Source organism: Misgurnus anguillicaudatus, chromosome 17, assembly GCF_027580225.2.
Source record: "Misgurnus anguillicaudatus chromosome 17, ASM2758022v2, whole genome shotgun sequence".
NCBI classification, from domain to species: Eukaryota; Metazoa; Chordata; class Actinopteri; order Cypriniformes; family Cobitidae; genus Misgurnus; species Misgurnus anguillicaudatus.
This window is the reverse complement of record NC_073353.2, coordinates 27,293,534-27,309,891: the sequence shown is the minus strand read 5'-3', so window position 1 is coordinate 27,309,891 and position 16,358 is coordinate 27,293,534. Positions and strand designations below refer to the sequence as shown.

The following is a 16,358-nucleotide window of genomic DNA, read 5'->3' as shown; positions in this document are numbered from 1 at the left end:
ATAATTTACTCACCACCATGTCCTCCAACATGCCGAGGTCTCTCTTTGTTTAGTCGAGAATATTTTATTTATTTATTTATTTTTTTTGAAGAAAACATTCCAGGACTTTAATGGACCCCAACACTTAAAGCAACACTGAAGAGTTTTTGCTCTTTGCTCCCCCTACAGGTTAGAAGCGTAATTGTCCATTACCCACTGTCGTAAATACTGCAGCATAGCTGGCTCTGATTGGATTGTAGGTCTGCCGTAAAGCAAGTTTTTGTAGTTTTCACTCGAACTACAGGCCCACGACCCGACGGTTGGAAACTTCTTTAGTGCGGTTTTGGCCGATAGAGGGCTGCAAAGTGAATGTGAAAGTGCCATACACCCTGTTTCAAGTGGATGAACGACTGAAACTGTTTTGGAAACGTTATTTTAAGGTAAAAAAAACTCTTTGGTGTTGCTTTAACAGTTTTAATGCAGTTTAATATTGCACTTTCAAAGGACTCTAAACAACCACAAACGAGGCATAGGGGTCTGATCTAGCGAAACAATTGTCATTTTTGCAAGAAAAATAAGAAAAATAAAAAATATGCACTTTTAAACCACAACTTCTCTTCTTCCTCCGGCTGTGTGACGAGCCAGCGCGACCTCACGTAATTGCGTAATAACGTCAAAAGCTCACGTGTTACATATATGAAACGCACATTTGCAGACCATTTTAAACAATAATCTGACACAAAGACATCAATGAGTATCATTCCACATACAACAACTTCAGAACGGTCCTCTTTCTCCACACTTGTAAACACTGGGGGACAGTTTCGCATACATCATCTGTGACCTCTTGACGTGATGGCGTATTGCGTGGGGTCGTGCTGGCGCGTCGCATGACTGGAGGAAGACGAGAAGTTGTGGTTTAAAAGTGCATATTTTTGTCAAAAATGACAATCGTTTCGCTGGATAGGACCCTTGTGCCTCGTTTGGAGTCTTTTGAGGCTGCGGTTTTGAACTGCATTGAAACTGTTAAGGCTTGGGGTCCATTGAAATGAGAAAGGTCCTGGAATGTTTTCCTCAAAAAACATAATTTCTTCTCGACTGATCAAAGAAAGACATCAACGTTTTGGATGACATGGTGGTGAGTAAATTATCTGGATTTAAAGAAAATGTACTAATCCTTTAAGAAACACATACAAAGTCAATTCTGTGAGGTTCACAGCTCCCCACAGATCTGGCATCTGCGTTATTTTAATGGTGAAGATCTCTGGGTTTGTTCTGTTATCCACAGATGAACCCTCGGCAATGGGGCCACATCTCCGAGAGTGCCAAAGACCTGGTGCGTCGTATGCTGATGCTGGACCCTGCAGAAAGGATCACAGTGTATGAAGCTCTCAATCACCCTTGGCTCAAGGTATCAGCAGCACACAAGACAAATTTCCTGTTCTTTTCGTTCACTTTTAATAATTGAATTTGGTTATTACTAAAATGCATGTATGACCAAAATCGATTTCACGGAATGAGTAATTTTATTTTGTGGTAAAATATGTTTTCAGTTTCTATTGTTTCTGGAATATACAAATTTGCAGAAATCTGCCACTTACTAATTAGCTTTAAACTAAATGCTTACCACAGTTTTTAAATAAGGGCAAGTTAAAGTTAAAATGCCCTGAAGATAACAGAATTATATATAGTCTTGATAGACAGAATCTTGTTTTTAAATGTATTTTATTTTAGTTATTCATTTATATAAAATGAACGAGTATAAATATATGCACAAAACCTACAGGTGGGGTAAATACACCTATACGTGAGAGGCAAGTGTCTAGATATGGAGATTATAAATATGACAGGTGCTATAAGGTGATGACCATAGAGTCTGTTTAAAGGAAGTCTTTTTGCACTTTACCTCCTATTAGACTGCACCTTAACCAAGATGTTTGTACTATGAGGAAACAGCATGTCAAACTGAATCAATCCAGCTGTGCACCCTTTACTGATATAAATGAAGAGTTTGGTTCCAAAACGCGATAAACACCATTTTTGAAAAAAAACGAGTTACTGCCAAAATCAGTATTATATCAGGTCAGTATTTAAAAGTAAATTCTTAATTTTACGCAAAATCCAATACCCGCCGTGATATTCTGTCATCTTTTCTCCCTTTTTTCCCAAAATGCGATAAACGCCACTTCTCCTTTTTTACAGAACACAATAAATCCATTCCTGATATTACAGCCCACCAGTCACGCAATGTAAACAAACAATGGCGGCGCGCTGAGTACACGGAGTCCTAGTTTTCCTCATCTACTTTGTACTTCGTGATCAACAAACAAAACAAAATAATACTTTAATTGCATTGCTAAACCTGTGATGGTTTTCTGTGATGGGAAAGAAACGTAAGCCATCAACATCGAATAATTTCCGCGAGAGGCACTCGGTTGCTTGTTCTCCAGACAGCATCAAGCTTCTCATGCTAACACATTGACCCCAGAGGATCTTATGAAAACTTTACATTATTTTACTCAAAGTAAACGAAAATCGAGCGGGACCAAAACATTTTACAGCTGATCGCTGTGAAAATGTAAAGAGACGACGTCAAGTATAACCTCAGCAATGACAGTGTTCTTAATATAACAAAGAAAGTGTTTTGGTTAATGCCATTAATGTTTATTTTTTAATCATTGTATCCCACTAGTCAACTGAATAAATATAAAATGGTAAAGATGAATGCACATTTATACATTGATTTAATAGATTTATAGCATTTTGAAATAAAAAACTGTCATGGATTTATTGCATTTTGTGGAAAAAAAGAATTAGTTTTTATAATAAATCTTTGAAAATCAAGTTATGGATTTGAATTTTTTATGCTTTTATAACCTAAAGATGCTATGGGAAAGTTTGTAACAGAAAATAGTGGTTTTCATTTTGTCACTTTCTTGGTATAGAAAACACGTTTTTACCGAAATTTGTCAAAATGGATTTATTGCGTTTTGGAACCAAACTCTTCAAATGCAAGTTTTGTCCTAGTTTGCTTAAACTTCAGAAAACATTTAACAGCGTTATGTGCGGGATGTGCTTGCTTTATTTGGCAGTGCAGCTCCTTGAGTGCGCCTCCAGAGAAAGACCTGCGGTGGTTTCATTGGCACTTATTATGAAATAAGAGAAATTACTCGTTATTTGTTATTAGTGGATTATTTCCTGTTTTTTCGTCACACTTGGTTAAACATGCGCTGTAGTGCCAAGTTAGCCATGCCCACTTATATACATTCTGCTTATATAACTAAATTCACTTTATTTGTGCAAAAGTCTTACCGTACGTTTCAAATGCAAGAGATAAAAACCGTCCTATGCTGATCTTTTAAAGAATTATATAGTGGTAAATCATGCTAAAAAGACATTAATGCCTTCAGCGACTACTCACATTTTTGAAAGCAAGTCCTCTTATCATGACTTATAAAAACGACCTGGGTTTAGGTATGGCATTACAAGTGGAAACAACTGGCATATGACAATGTGAAGTGTTTTGCTAAATACATCTGACTCAACTTATTGAGGTAAACTGGCATGATATAAAGTGTGTGGGGGTTTGTTTCCCCTTAGGAGAGGGACCGCTATGCCTACAAGATTCACCTTCCAGAGACAGTCGAGCAGCTGAGGAAGTTCAATGCAAGGAGGAAACTAAAAGTGAGACACCAGCACTAAAGACCATCTGTGTTCTGCTTCGGCATCTATTTATGTGAACAAATTTTGAGCATGTTCTCACGTGTAGTATAAAAAACGCAATCATGTGACCCTGTATGTGAAATCGAGTCTAAGGTCTTGTGATCTAATTATGAGATTTGGAGCATCAAAATTTGACTATGATTTCTGTCTTCGACATGGCCTTACTCAGTCAATATAATTAAGATATCATTGTTATGTACATAATTTTCTTTACATTATGTAGGATAATTTTATTAAAATGAATTTTATTAAATTGCAATAAAATAACTTTAGCTGGGTTTTCACAAACAGGCTCACATATATACAAAATAGTACTGTCTGTTTGCAATTGAAATGTATAGGAAATCATTCAATTCCTTTTAAGTTATTTAAATTATTGTTGGATCTAATCCATTGGTTAGGTTGTGAAATAAGGAATAGTGTTTTCGAGTCCAAGCCTTCTCTTATTTCAAGCAAGACCACAATCTAAACAGCCGTTTATGAGTGCTGTTTATTCATATCGTGCATTTAAAGGGACACTCCACTTTTTTTTTGAAAATATGCTCACTTTCAAGCTCCCAGTTAAACATTTTATTTTTACCAATTTGGAACTCATTCAGCCGATCTCCAGGTCTAGCGCCACCACCCCCAGCATAGCCCAGCACAATCCACTGAATCTGATTAGACCATTAGCATCGCGCTAAAAAATAACCAGAGTTTGGATATTTTTCCTATTTTAAAACTTGACTCTTCTGTAGTTACATTGTGTACTAGGAGCTACGGAAAATTAACAGTTGCCATTTTCCAGGCAGATATGGCCAGGAACTATACTCTCAAACTGGCGTAATAATCATTGACTTTGCCGATGTAACATTGCTGCAGCAGGCGCAGCGACACTACGCATTGCCCGAAAATAGTCCCCTGCTATTGAAAGTAACCAAGGGGACCATTTTCGGCTGCTGCATAATATCACTACGCCTGCTGCAGCCATGTTAATTTTAATTTTCTGTCAGTCTTAGTACACGATGTAACTACAGAAGAGTCAAGTTTTAAATAGGAAAAATATCAAAACTCTTTGTTTTTTTTGCGCGATGCTAATGGACTAATCAGATTCAATGGATTTTGCTAAGCTATGCTTAAAGTGGTACCGCCAGACCCAGAGATCAGCTGAATGGATTCCAAAATGGTAAAATTAAAATGTTTAACTCTAGGGGAGCTGGAAAATGAGCATATTTTCACAAAAAGGGGAATGTCCCTTTAAAGCCAGGCTTTTATAAACTCATGGTGTACATAGTATGTAAATGATTTCTTTAAAACTAATCACTTTTTGACCATCTGTGCTCAGGACCGTGATTTTTTTGTATACTGTAGCATTACTGTGAGTGTATTTTAGTGTAGTTTGCTGTTTACTTTAGGCATCCAACAGAGCATTTGTAACTGGAAACTGTGTTGTGATGCAGGCTTGACACATTTTTTTTTTTTTGCTTTGACAGGGCGCTGTGCTGGCAGCAGTGTCCAGTCACAAGTTTAACTCTTTCTATGGAGACCCACCTGAAGATCTGCCTGACTTCTCCGAGGATCCCACATCATCAGGTACTAAGGGAACGGCAGAGACACGAGCAGCTTCCATCCTGCTTACTCCTCGCCTTTGTGCTTTGGTGGAGTTTGAGAGGAGTTAAGAGGAGAAAGAGAGACTTTTATCTTGATTTAACATATTACACGTGGCTTATGTTTCCTGTTTCCTTCTCATACCACCTGTGGTTACTTCCTGTCTTTTTTTCTTCTAAACATTTACCACAGAATTTAATGTGTAACACAGAGTTTCACAACACATTTTCACTAATATAGAGAGAGAGTTGACAATATTAATATACTTACTCCTTGTTGTGTCTGCACTGTTATGTTTACTCTGTATTGTTAATGCAATATTTGTTGATTATTTCTATGCTGGCCATGCTGCAGGATTGTTAGCGGCTGAAAGTAGGTGTCACTGCCTGTCCCCTTACGTAGTCAAATGTGTCATCTCGTGTGTTGTATATGTATTTTTACAATCTAGTTAATGCTTTGATTTTGTATGTGTACATGCATAGGGGCTGTGTCACAGGTGCTGGACAGTTTGGAGGAGATTCATGCACTGGCAGACTGCAGTGAGAAAGACCTGGATTTTCTACACAGTGTCTTCCAGGACTATCATCTCCATACACTACTAGATGTAAGAGATTGTGCAACAGACAGTCACGCAACTCCTAAATTGATCTGTTCATGACACAAAAACTGATGACCTGACACAACTGTAGATCTGACTTGAGCTTGATTTATAATTCTACTGTCAGCTGCATAGGCTGTAAAGCATGTAAAATATAATGGTCTGTAATTGGCTTCTTATTCAGAATAATTTTGCAATAATCATTTTATTTAGTGCAGATAATTTATGGTCACTTTTCAATGTTTTAATCAGTTTTAACTTAACTTCGAATAGCATAATAACGAGTATCTACTATATATTTAATAGAGAACAAGATTATGAACTCAATCTGTTCTACGTTGGGTAGATGCTGTTGCCGATTTCTTTGAATACAATTTTGCAGAAAATGTAAAATGTTAGAACTCAAGTTTTTTGTAAAGTCAGCAATGACGTTCACAGACAGTTCACTGTTTACCAATTTCCCAAGCTGTAAGTGTACAACGATCATCTCTGGGGAAGAGCCAGCAACTGGTTATGTTTTTAAAGGTGACATTTCATGAAAATCTGACTTTCCATGTTTAAGTGCTATAATTGGGTTCCCAGTGCTTCTATCAACCTAGAAAATTTGAAAAAGTACAACCCAATAACTTAGTTTTAGTAAAACATTCTCTGCAAGCATGTGAAAAAATAGATCATTGAAATGTGGCTCCCCTTATGATGTCAGAAGGGGATAAAATTGCCCCTTAATCTGCACTATCAAACCACAGCACTGCGATTTGGTACCGGGATCAGCTCATTTGCATTGTAAAGGACACACCCCAAATGGCACATTTTTGCTCATACCTACAAAGTGGCAATTTTAACATCCTATGATAAATTATCTATATGGTATTTTGAGCTAAAACTTCACATACGCACCAAAGATTTATTTAAAATCTTAAAGTTTTTCTCAGTGTACCACAGTTGATATTAATGGCTGTTTACAGTACCAGTTTCAGGATTTCTGTGGCATGTTTTGCGTACTTTTGATTACTCAAGAGTGGCGGCTCGTGACTGCTCATCCGAGGGACGCAAATTCAAAATAAGTGTTCGCATTGTCTTCTGTTGCTTGCGTTTTCAAAATATGTGTTTGTTGCGTCATGTAAACCACATGCATCACGTGCTTTGTCAAAATAAGTGCCTGCTGCACACGCGTCAAAATTGTTTATGATAAAAGAGACGCTCACGTTCACAAAATACATGCAAGACACTCCCTTAAAAGTAAACTCTGATTACGCATGAGATTTTGCAAGTATCCGGCAAATGCGAGCGTCTCCTTTATCATAAACCCTTTAGACGCATCTGCAGCAGGCACTTATTTTGACAAGACACGTAATGCACATAGGATCTCTCGATGCGCAGAACACATATTTTGGAAGGAAGCACACACATGACAGGATACATACATGTTGTGACGAACTTCGCATCGAGCGCCCTCGAAAAAAGAGGTCACTGGCCGCCACTGGTACTCAATTGTTCATTCTTTGTCTATTCATTGCATTTATATATTCATGTCCATGCACACATTCTGCAGCATGCGTTTAGCTTTAGTGTTTTTAATACAATTGGTATTATGGTGTTGAGAGATTTTATGTGTATGTGTTTGTGTGTGTGAATAAGCACAGCTGCACTCCCATCTCGTATATCTCTGAATCGAGACCTCTATCATTAGAAGTACATTTTGGTTCAACTCAGTGTTGATGATGTGGTCTGTCCCCATCACCACAGGCTCCGCCCCTCATGCCAGGACTCTGTGAATAAGATTATTAACAGTAGGCTTTGAATCCACGTCGTCCCATTGAGATCGCAACTCCTGCTCTGAATAGAGAGAGAAGCGATAGCGCCTATTGTCAGCCATTGCGCATTTTTACTGGTGGCCCCCAGCGATATCTGTACAGATATTTGCTGTCCTCCCATGGGCAAAAAAAAGGGTTGAGAAAAGTTAAATAATTTAACATTGACTGAGGCAGTTTTGCGTGGTGTTTCGTCAGTCTAGCTGTGGTGAGTAACCTGGTGTGTTTTTTTCTTTGGAACCCAATGTATTTTTTCGTTGGAGGTATGACAGTCAATGATGCTATGAATGTTCAGCTGACTATGCAAATCTATGTTTTGTAACAGTGTTTCAGTGTTGTGAAATGTGAGTTTGTGTAAAGAACCGAAATTGGTGAAGGAGATAAGATAATGCTGTGTTAGTCTTTCTTGTTGCATTATACTAGGTTGGAGTTTTTGCATACCCTGCTGAATATGATGCTGCTGTTTCATGACATGGCTTGATAAGTGGCATCAATATATGATCAATGGTTATCATAATGCAATTACAATAGTAATATTTGTGAGAGATAAAGAAAGGTCAATAAGCCAATATTGCAAAACGGTCCACAAAATAAAACTATTTTTACAACATTTGATAATTAAGGTTTACATATAGTAAAAATATACTGTTTTTCCTTCTTTCATTATTATTTATTTAACATTATATATTATTTAAAGGTCCAGTGTGTAATTTTAAGAAGGATCTCTTGACAGAAATGCAAAATAATATACAAAACGATATTATCAGGGGTGTATAAAGACCTTTTATAATGAATCGTTGTGTGTTTATTAACTTAGAACGTGACCTTTTTATCTACATACACCGAGGGTCCCCTTACTTGGAAGTCGCCATTTTGTGCCTCCATTTTTCTACAGAAGCCCTTAACGGACAAATTTTTTTACTAAGTTGTCTCCGACGATGACAGCTTTTCTATGTGTTTCAAAAGCGAGGGGTGAGCAGTGGATTAAGCCGTTGGTTGCAATTCGCAACCTCACCACTAGATGCCGCTAAAATTTACACACTGCATCTTTAATTATTTTAAAAAATAGCATGTGTAGAAATAAACATTAATGAATGCTGTATAAGTTTTATTTATTGATATTAACTTATTAGTTTTAATATTTCATATTAACTTATTTTAGTGAAAGGACATACAGTGTAGAACAGTGTGCTTACAGTATCACACGTTGCACTCTGCTGTAGTTAACATTGAAATTGGGTTATTAGTGACTTAACACAAGGACTGATTTGTTAAAGAGAGAAGCTGATGTTGAATAAAGAGCAACACAGAATGATGTGCTTATCAACAGAATCATTGTCAGATCAATGCTGCTGTTTGTTTGGATTAAAAAAGAGTTAAATTCACAATAAAATGAAAGTAGCGATTGTCTATTTTCCCCATGGTGACGTATATCCAAGTGAAACTGCTTCTGAAATTTGGAAAATGGTAGGGCAGGACTCGAATTCGTACATTGAGAATTGATTGGATCGTTGGAAGTAGGGTCATGTTGCTATTGGCTAATCACTGTGATCTTTTCCCAGGCCCTGCCCTTGAGATATTCCTCGTGACCGGAAGCAAAGAGAGATTGTTTTGATAAGGGGAGGCGATTTCCGTTTTTGATTAAAGAGAGAGCACGTAAATAAAAAAAAGAATGAAGCTCACAGATAAGTCATTTGTCAAAAAAATGTTAAAGCTCCATAACACAAGCTGTTTCTGCATATCTGATGTTAATCTGGAGTACCCATAGAGTAGTACCACATCATTCATATCTTCGAAAATTCTTTAGCTTTATCAGATTTATAAAAGACAGATCAGCTCTAGCGATTTGTTCCGATAAGGAGGAGATACGAGTCACGCAGCACTGTATACTAAACAACTTATGATTCACTACAACTTACGAACGAATACGTTCGTGTCGTTTATATTATATGCACTTACATAACACACAAGTCTTTCTTACCGCATGTAACTCATGAACCAGTTGGGACTTTTCAACGAAATCCAGCGGTACACAAACACACGCAAAACTCCACTGCTACCCCAGATAAACAAACTCTATCCATTGTTTCCATAATCCTGGCTTACTTTTCCCTACATATAAAAACTCTTTTTCTTTCGTGCCATTGTTAAGTCTTGATATAAAACATAGCTGTTGCGTGAAGTGATGCCTGTGACTTCTAGCGTCCTCGGTTCTCTCTTTCCCCCTGTGGGCGTGCTTTTCCTGGGGAAGTGCCCATAAAAATAAATGATTCGTATGGCTTAGCCCTGATACGTCAACTGGACCCGAATTCTGAAACTTGTACGAACCCTGGCAAAGTGCAATCAGCACAGAAATACTCTGTAACACGTCCAACTGCTTTTTTGACACTTTGCATGAGGAATCTAACTCTTAAATTGTGTTAAAAAGTCAGAATGCATGAAATACCCCCTTTAATTTCAGTTTCATTGTGACTTTCAAGGGGACATTTTGCAAGACTTTTTTTAAGATGTAAAATAAATCTTTGGTGTCCCCAAAGTATGTATGTAAAGTTTTTGCTCAAAATACCCAATAGATAATTTATTATAGTATGTTAAAATTGTCACTTTGTAGGTGTAAGCAAAAATGTGCCGTTTTTGGGCGTGTCCTTTAAAATGCAGATGAGCTGATCTCTGCACTAAATGGCAGTGCTCTGGTTGGATAGTGCAGATTAAGGGGCGGCATTATTATTAAAAGATCCCCTTTTTACAGCATAAGGGGGGCTAAAAATCAATGACCTATTTTTTCCTCATGCTTGCATAATGCTTTAACCAGACTAAGTTACTGGGTTCTTCTTTTTCACATTTTCCAAGTTTATAGAAGCACTGAGGACCTAATTAAAGCACTTAAACATGGAAAAAGACAGATTTTCATGATATTTCCCCTTTATTGGAATAGTTCACCAAAAAATGATCTGTTATTTACTCACCCTTAAGTTGTTACAAACCTGTATGAATTTCTTTGTTCTTTTGAACACAAAGGAAGATATTTTTTAGCAATGTTTGTAACTAAACCATTTTTAAGCACCATTAACTTCCATAGTATTTTTTCTACTATGGAAGTCAATAGTGCCCCTGTTTTCTGCTTGATTACAAATATCTTTCTTTGTGTTTAAATGATGACAGAATTTTTATTTTTGGGTGAGTTATCCCATTAACTTCCATTTGCTTCTGATTGTTCAAATCACCTGGCATTTATAAACTTAACCAATTCATTCAGATCAATCATTAATCCAATATTCAATATAACGGATAGTTATTACTGTGCCTTTTTTGACTAACTCCTTTTCCAATCCTAATTCGCCTCTAAAATAGTTTCTAAATTGGTATCAGTTGTAGAAACACATTTTGACTGTTGGAAATATATCCAGTGTTTATCCAGCTGTGCTGAGTTTAAAATTAAAAATCAAATTCTAATTTTCCCTTTTAGCTATACGACAAGATCAACACTAAATCCTCACCACAAATCAGGAATCCTTCCAGTGATGCAGTTCAGAGAGCCAAAGAGGTGAGTACTGAACCAAAGTCACACCTTCTTATAAAGAGTGCTCCCAACAAGTTTCAATTACCTTCATTGAGGTTTTTAACTAGAATACAGTTAAACCTAACCTCAACTAATCCTAAGCATCCTACTCATGCCTGTTTTTCATTCACAGTTAGCTGTCACTTTTTAATATCTTCATTAAGACAGTATATTAATGCACTTGAGGGTTACATTTGGATTTGGCCTGAACAGAATAATATTGAAATTGGCTGACATGACATATTACTGTCACAATGTACATGTATGTTATGCAATATTTTATATAGACTTGTATTTGTGCATGTATTCTCTTTATGCAACACATTTTGTGCAAGCATCATCTTAGCTTGTGTTTCTGCAGCTTAATATACTGGTGTGCATCAGGATGTCCTGAAATGACTCATTGCAATACTTGCACACTACTTTTGGAGACCACATATTTGCTGGTTTGCTTACAAGATTTTCTGTCTTGAACTTTTAACTTCTGCATGTCACCGTCACCTTCAAGAAACTGCTACATTTTTTAAATTGCGCAGAGGAAACAAAACAGAAAAGCTTGTTTTTCTAATAAATAATTGAATCAGTTATTCATAATTTTCATTTAAGATATTGAGATATATTTCTGGTCATTTAGTTCCTATGGATGATTTTTGCTTGACCCTTAATGTTTATAGGTATTGTTCAGTAAAACACTGTGGCAGCGATGTGATTTTGTTATTATATAGTCTAACAGAAAGTCTTACACAGAGGTTTATTTTGTAGCTGGTGCTTGTTCAGCTCAGAGTTAAGTTTATGTGACATTTACAGATCCCATGTGGTCTATTGCTTTTATGAACACATGCCCATTCTTTCTACATTAACAACTGCAAATAGAAATCCAGATTAACAAGTGAATGTGTTTGTTTGACTTTATTCATCCAGTCGACTAGAAAACATATAATACAACACAATCATGACTGTGTGGAGTTGGACAGAGCAGCTTTATACTCTATTGAATGGCACAAGGTTTCTAAAGATATCCTAGCAGTACTTCTCATGGATAGGATAGAGAGACTGATGTAATGTTTACATTTTAGTTTAGATAGTGAACATACATTTAGCTTGTGAGATGATTAATACTGTGTTTAATATGTGTATGTATGACTGTACAGTATCTGTGGATTGTGTCACTGTTGGCTTAAGCATCATACTTGTTATTTGCCAAAGCACAAACCTAAAGGAACAGTATGTAGGATTGTGGCCAAAACTGGTATTGCAGTCACAAAACTTGTGGCTAAAGCTGGTACTGCAATCACACAACTGGTGGCCAATACACAACATGACAACATAAACATCAGTTGAGGGCTGCAACTCAACTTTTTAAATGACAATATCCTGGCCAGACCACTGTTGTCAGTAATATAAGTATTTGAAATGAAAATAATTTCTTAATGTCTAGTGACATGTCAGGGCCAATTTATGATTAATTGATATACATTTCTTACATACTGTTCCTTTAAAATCAACACATAATGGGAAGGTTTCCCAGACAGGGTTTAGATTAAGCTAAAACCAAGCCTTTCAGTAGTTATACTAGGACATTTAAGTAGTTTTTACAAACATACCTTACAAATAACATTACTGGTGTGCATCTGAAGATAGAACAATGGCATTGATTAATATAGATTAATATTATATATTTTAAGTCATTGCAAGGTGTTTTTAGTTAAGACGGCTTAAACAAGCATTTTAGTCTTGAACTAGACTTAAGCCCTGTATGGGAAACTGCCCAAATTTGTTACTTATAATATTCATTTGCTTAATTTAGTTATGCAAGCGTTTCTGTTAACTTTCTCTTAACACCATGTTCAGTTTTACTTAAACATAACTAAATGAAGAACTAAATCAATTTAAAGTACACTTAGAGTAACTAAAAACTAACCATGCAGGCCTTACGGACATTGCAGTACATGTATTCAGTATTTTTCATTACCACTTGTAAAATATTTTAAAGACAATAAATCAAAATGACCCAATTTACTGTGCATGACATCCTCCATGTACTTAAAATGTGTTGACTGTTTTTTGGAGGAGAACTGTCTCTCACAATCCTGACATTCATTTTCTCTTATTGAATAATTTGAGTCATTTTGTTGAATTTTATGAAATGCATGAAGCATTTTTTTCCTACTGTCCATTAACCCTTCAAAGTAGGGGTGGGATGCTCCAATACTTGGGTTTGGGTTTCGGGCCGATCTGGACCTTTTTTGCTGGATCGGGTATATCGGACTAACGGGGTTGATCCAACTGCGATAATGTGCATTTCTTGTTGTATAGAAAAGTCAGACCATAAAAGCACCATAAACGTTTTAATACACTATTTACAAAGTCTTAGTCTCCTAATATTCAACAGCTTTATGCGAAAAACAAATGCATATAAAGATATTAAAAGGTATAGCGGAGGATTTTCTTTTTCCGGGTGGATCATTAAGACTATTAGTCATCCTAGTTGTCAATCATTCTGGTGATATGTTTACCTTAGCCTGTCGTACATGCTCGTCCCTAGGTTCGCTTTCTGTGCATGCGCACTTTCAGGTGTATATATGTGGTGAGCTACGGTTTCAGCCATTCATTGAAGCTCGCGTTCTTACCGTGTTTTTTCAAAATGTCTGAGGGTTGCAAGAGAAAAAGTGTCTACGAATTGTATGACAAGAAGAGAAAGGCCTCTGAAGAAAGAAACAAGACCAGAGTGTTTTTGGGAGAATATTTCACACGCTGGCATGCGCTAAAAGCACAGGTTGGGCTTCCCACTGATACCTCAGTTGCGAAGTTTCTACTCGACAGGTTTGGCATGCTATTTGGAGAAATCCATTTAAAATCACTGCTAGTAAAAGTTGATGTAAGCTATGATTAGCAATGCTAGCCCTGGCACAAGTCATGAACTGTGCAGACTGCGCAATTTCATTTTTTTTAAGTGGAGAGGACGATTCTTTTCTAAAATTCTGGAAAATCTTCCGCTATACCTTTAAGGTCACAAAAACTAAATGGTGTTGTGCTCACGGAGTTAATGCACTGGAGTAGCTGTGATTTAAATGTGTCATACACACACAAGACACACAAACAAGAAAAATACTAGGATCGGATCGAGATCGGCCGACACTCGGAATTCAGGCACCAAAATCGGATCGGTATGGAAAAGTAATATCAACCCACCCCTACTTCAAAGCAGACCTGTGTCCCACTTTTGGATGACTGATAATCATTGCTCCAAGATAAATTTGAGAAGAGACAAACTGTTGATGTAGTTCTGTACTCAAACTTTACTTTGATGGCCCCCCCATAGCAGTTCTCCTATAAAAATCATAAAGCCATGCCTGTGATTAAGAAGTAACTTTCCCTGGCCTCTCGCTTGTGATCGCTGCCGGTGGCGAAATGCTTAAAGATAATCCTCTTGGTATTTCACAGAGCCAGTGATGCGGAAACTAACCCATCACCTCTACATTTCCCTCTAAAACTCAACCTTTAACACTAAGCTGCTGTTCAAAAGGGGTACAATTGTAAATGTTATAAAACTCTCCTGTGTGGGTCTCTATGACCTCTGGAGGATGTCTTTGAAACATCAGAAATATGCACGCTGCAAACATTTTCCCAATTGTTGAATTGATTTCGAATCACTAAACCAATTTTGTATTATATTTCAGGTTCACGCAGACCTTTGTGAAATGTTTTGTGGTGTAAATGTTTTAAACATAATGATTTTGATTGACTAATGTTAAGGTGCCTCTAACCGTTGATTGGAGCTGATTAAAGATGATTAATGTGGTTTCAAAAGACTCAGCAGGGAGTTATGACATATTTGCAGTACCGTGCCAGATCACCTCCTCCTTCCCACCCACACTCACTCCACCAATGAAAGGGGGCAAATGATTCCAAACAAGAGTGCTGATTGGTCACAAGCGGTCTAAGGGTCATACCAGAAATCTTTGTGGGTCTGTTCTGATATATGATCTATAAGTCCTCAGCAGTCCAACTTAAAGTTGAAGTGTGTTTTAAGAAAAGCCTATGGCATATGAATACATATTATTTGCTGTTGAAGTATAACTTTGGTTTTACAAGTACATGGGAGCATAAGGAAAGGTGTGACGATTTTGTCTGTCTGCAGGTATTGGAGGAGATTTCTTGCTACCCTGAGAATATAGATGCTAAAGAACTAAGACGGATACTAACCCAACCCCATTTTATGGTGAGTACAGCACAGTGGTCCTCACTTAAAACTGTTAGCATCATATACTGTACACAATTATAGCCAGAGATATGAATTGATACGATTGATAACCTATTTTAAATACCTTATTTTAGGTTAAGTGTTTTAACTTAGTGTTGATGATGTGAAGAGCCAAAGTGTTTTTGTGTAACCCAATGCTATAATCAATGAGGTACTCCACTGATTAAAGACTTGTGCATTTGGATCATTGTTCCTATGCCCTTATCAGAGGAGCAAACAACCTCATGGGCCAGATAAGGGGTTTGCCCTATGCTCTGCATTGAATGTTTGTGAAAGAGTCTCCTTTAGGGAGGAAAGGATTTTGTTGATAAAAGATTTCTACACTTTCTGTTAGCAGACCTGCACTTTCTGTTACAGCCATTATAAGTGAAACAAAATTATTTAAATATGTATCTTGTGGCCTCCTTCTTTTCACCGGAGATAAGATGTTTTCACTTATCAGCAAAGATAACCATAAAAAAAGATTTTTTAAAGCATAGTTTGATGTTGATTTTAAAGCAGTGGTTAGATGCAGTGGGGTGCTAAATATGAAAATTGTGGCTGAGATTGAAAGCTCAAATGTAGAAGTTTAAATTCTTCGAAGCGTATAAATGGCAAATCAATTAAGTGGAACTGAGAGAAATTGATATAAATGGTCTCTGTAGTGATCCGGTTTAAAAGGGAATTATTTAGGGACTTTTTAAAATGTTTACCTTTACTGAACGGGAAATTTACTACAGAACTGAGAGAGGAAGAGGAACGTTTATCAGTGGAAAGGGGTGGTACTGAGCGCAGGTATGAGAAAACATTACTGTGCTGATGTCACCTTAACCTACTCCCTACGATAACAAGAGAGTG

At 36.9% G+C, this 16,358-nt stretch overlaps 1 protein-coding gene across 11 annotated transcripts in view; it reads left to right on the top strand.

The window, feature by feature from the left end:
* caska (calcium/calmodulin-dependent serine protein kinase a) overlaps window positions 1-16,358 on the top strand; it is a 197,827-nt gene that overhangs the window by 157,764 nt on the left and 23,705 nt on the right. For 4 of the 11 annotated variants that reach the window (XM_055216507.2, XM_055216500.2, XM_055216508.2 and 1 more), the window contains exons 8-14: window positions 1,268-1,390; window positions 3,580-3,663; window positions 5,175-5,274; window positions 5,644-5,662; window positions 5,767-5,893; window positions 11,165-11,242; window positions 15,399-15,479. In XM_055216507.2, the coding sequence (XP_055072482.1) occupies window positions 1,268-1,390; window positions 3,580-3,663; window positions 5,175-5,274; window positions 5,644-5,662; window positions 5,767-5,893; window positions 11,165-11,242; window positions 15,399-15,479 (612 nt within the window). The remainder of the gene's footprint in view (window positions 1-1,267; window positions 1,391-3,579; window positions 3,664-5,174; window positions 5,275-5,643; window positions 5,663-5,766; window positions 5,894-11,164; window positions 11,243-15,398; window positions 15,480-16,358) is intronic. The other 7 variants (XM_055216502.2, XM_055216509.2, XM_055216505.2 and 4 more) reach the window with 3 other exon arrangements.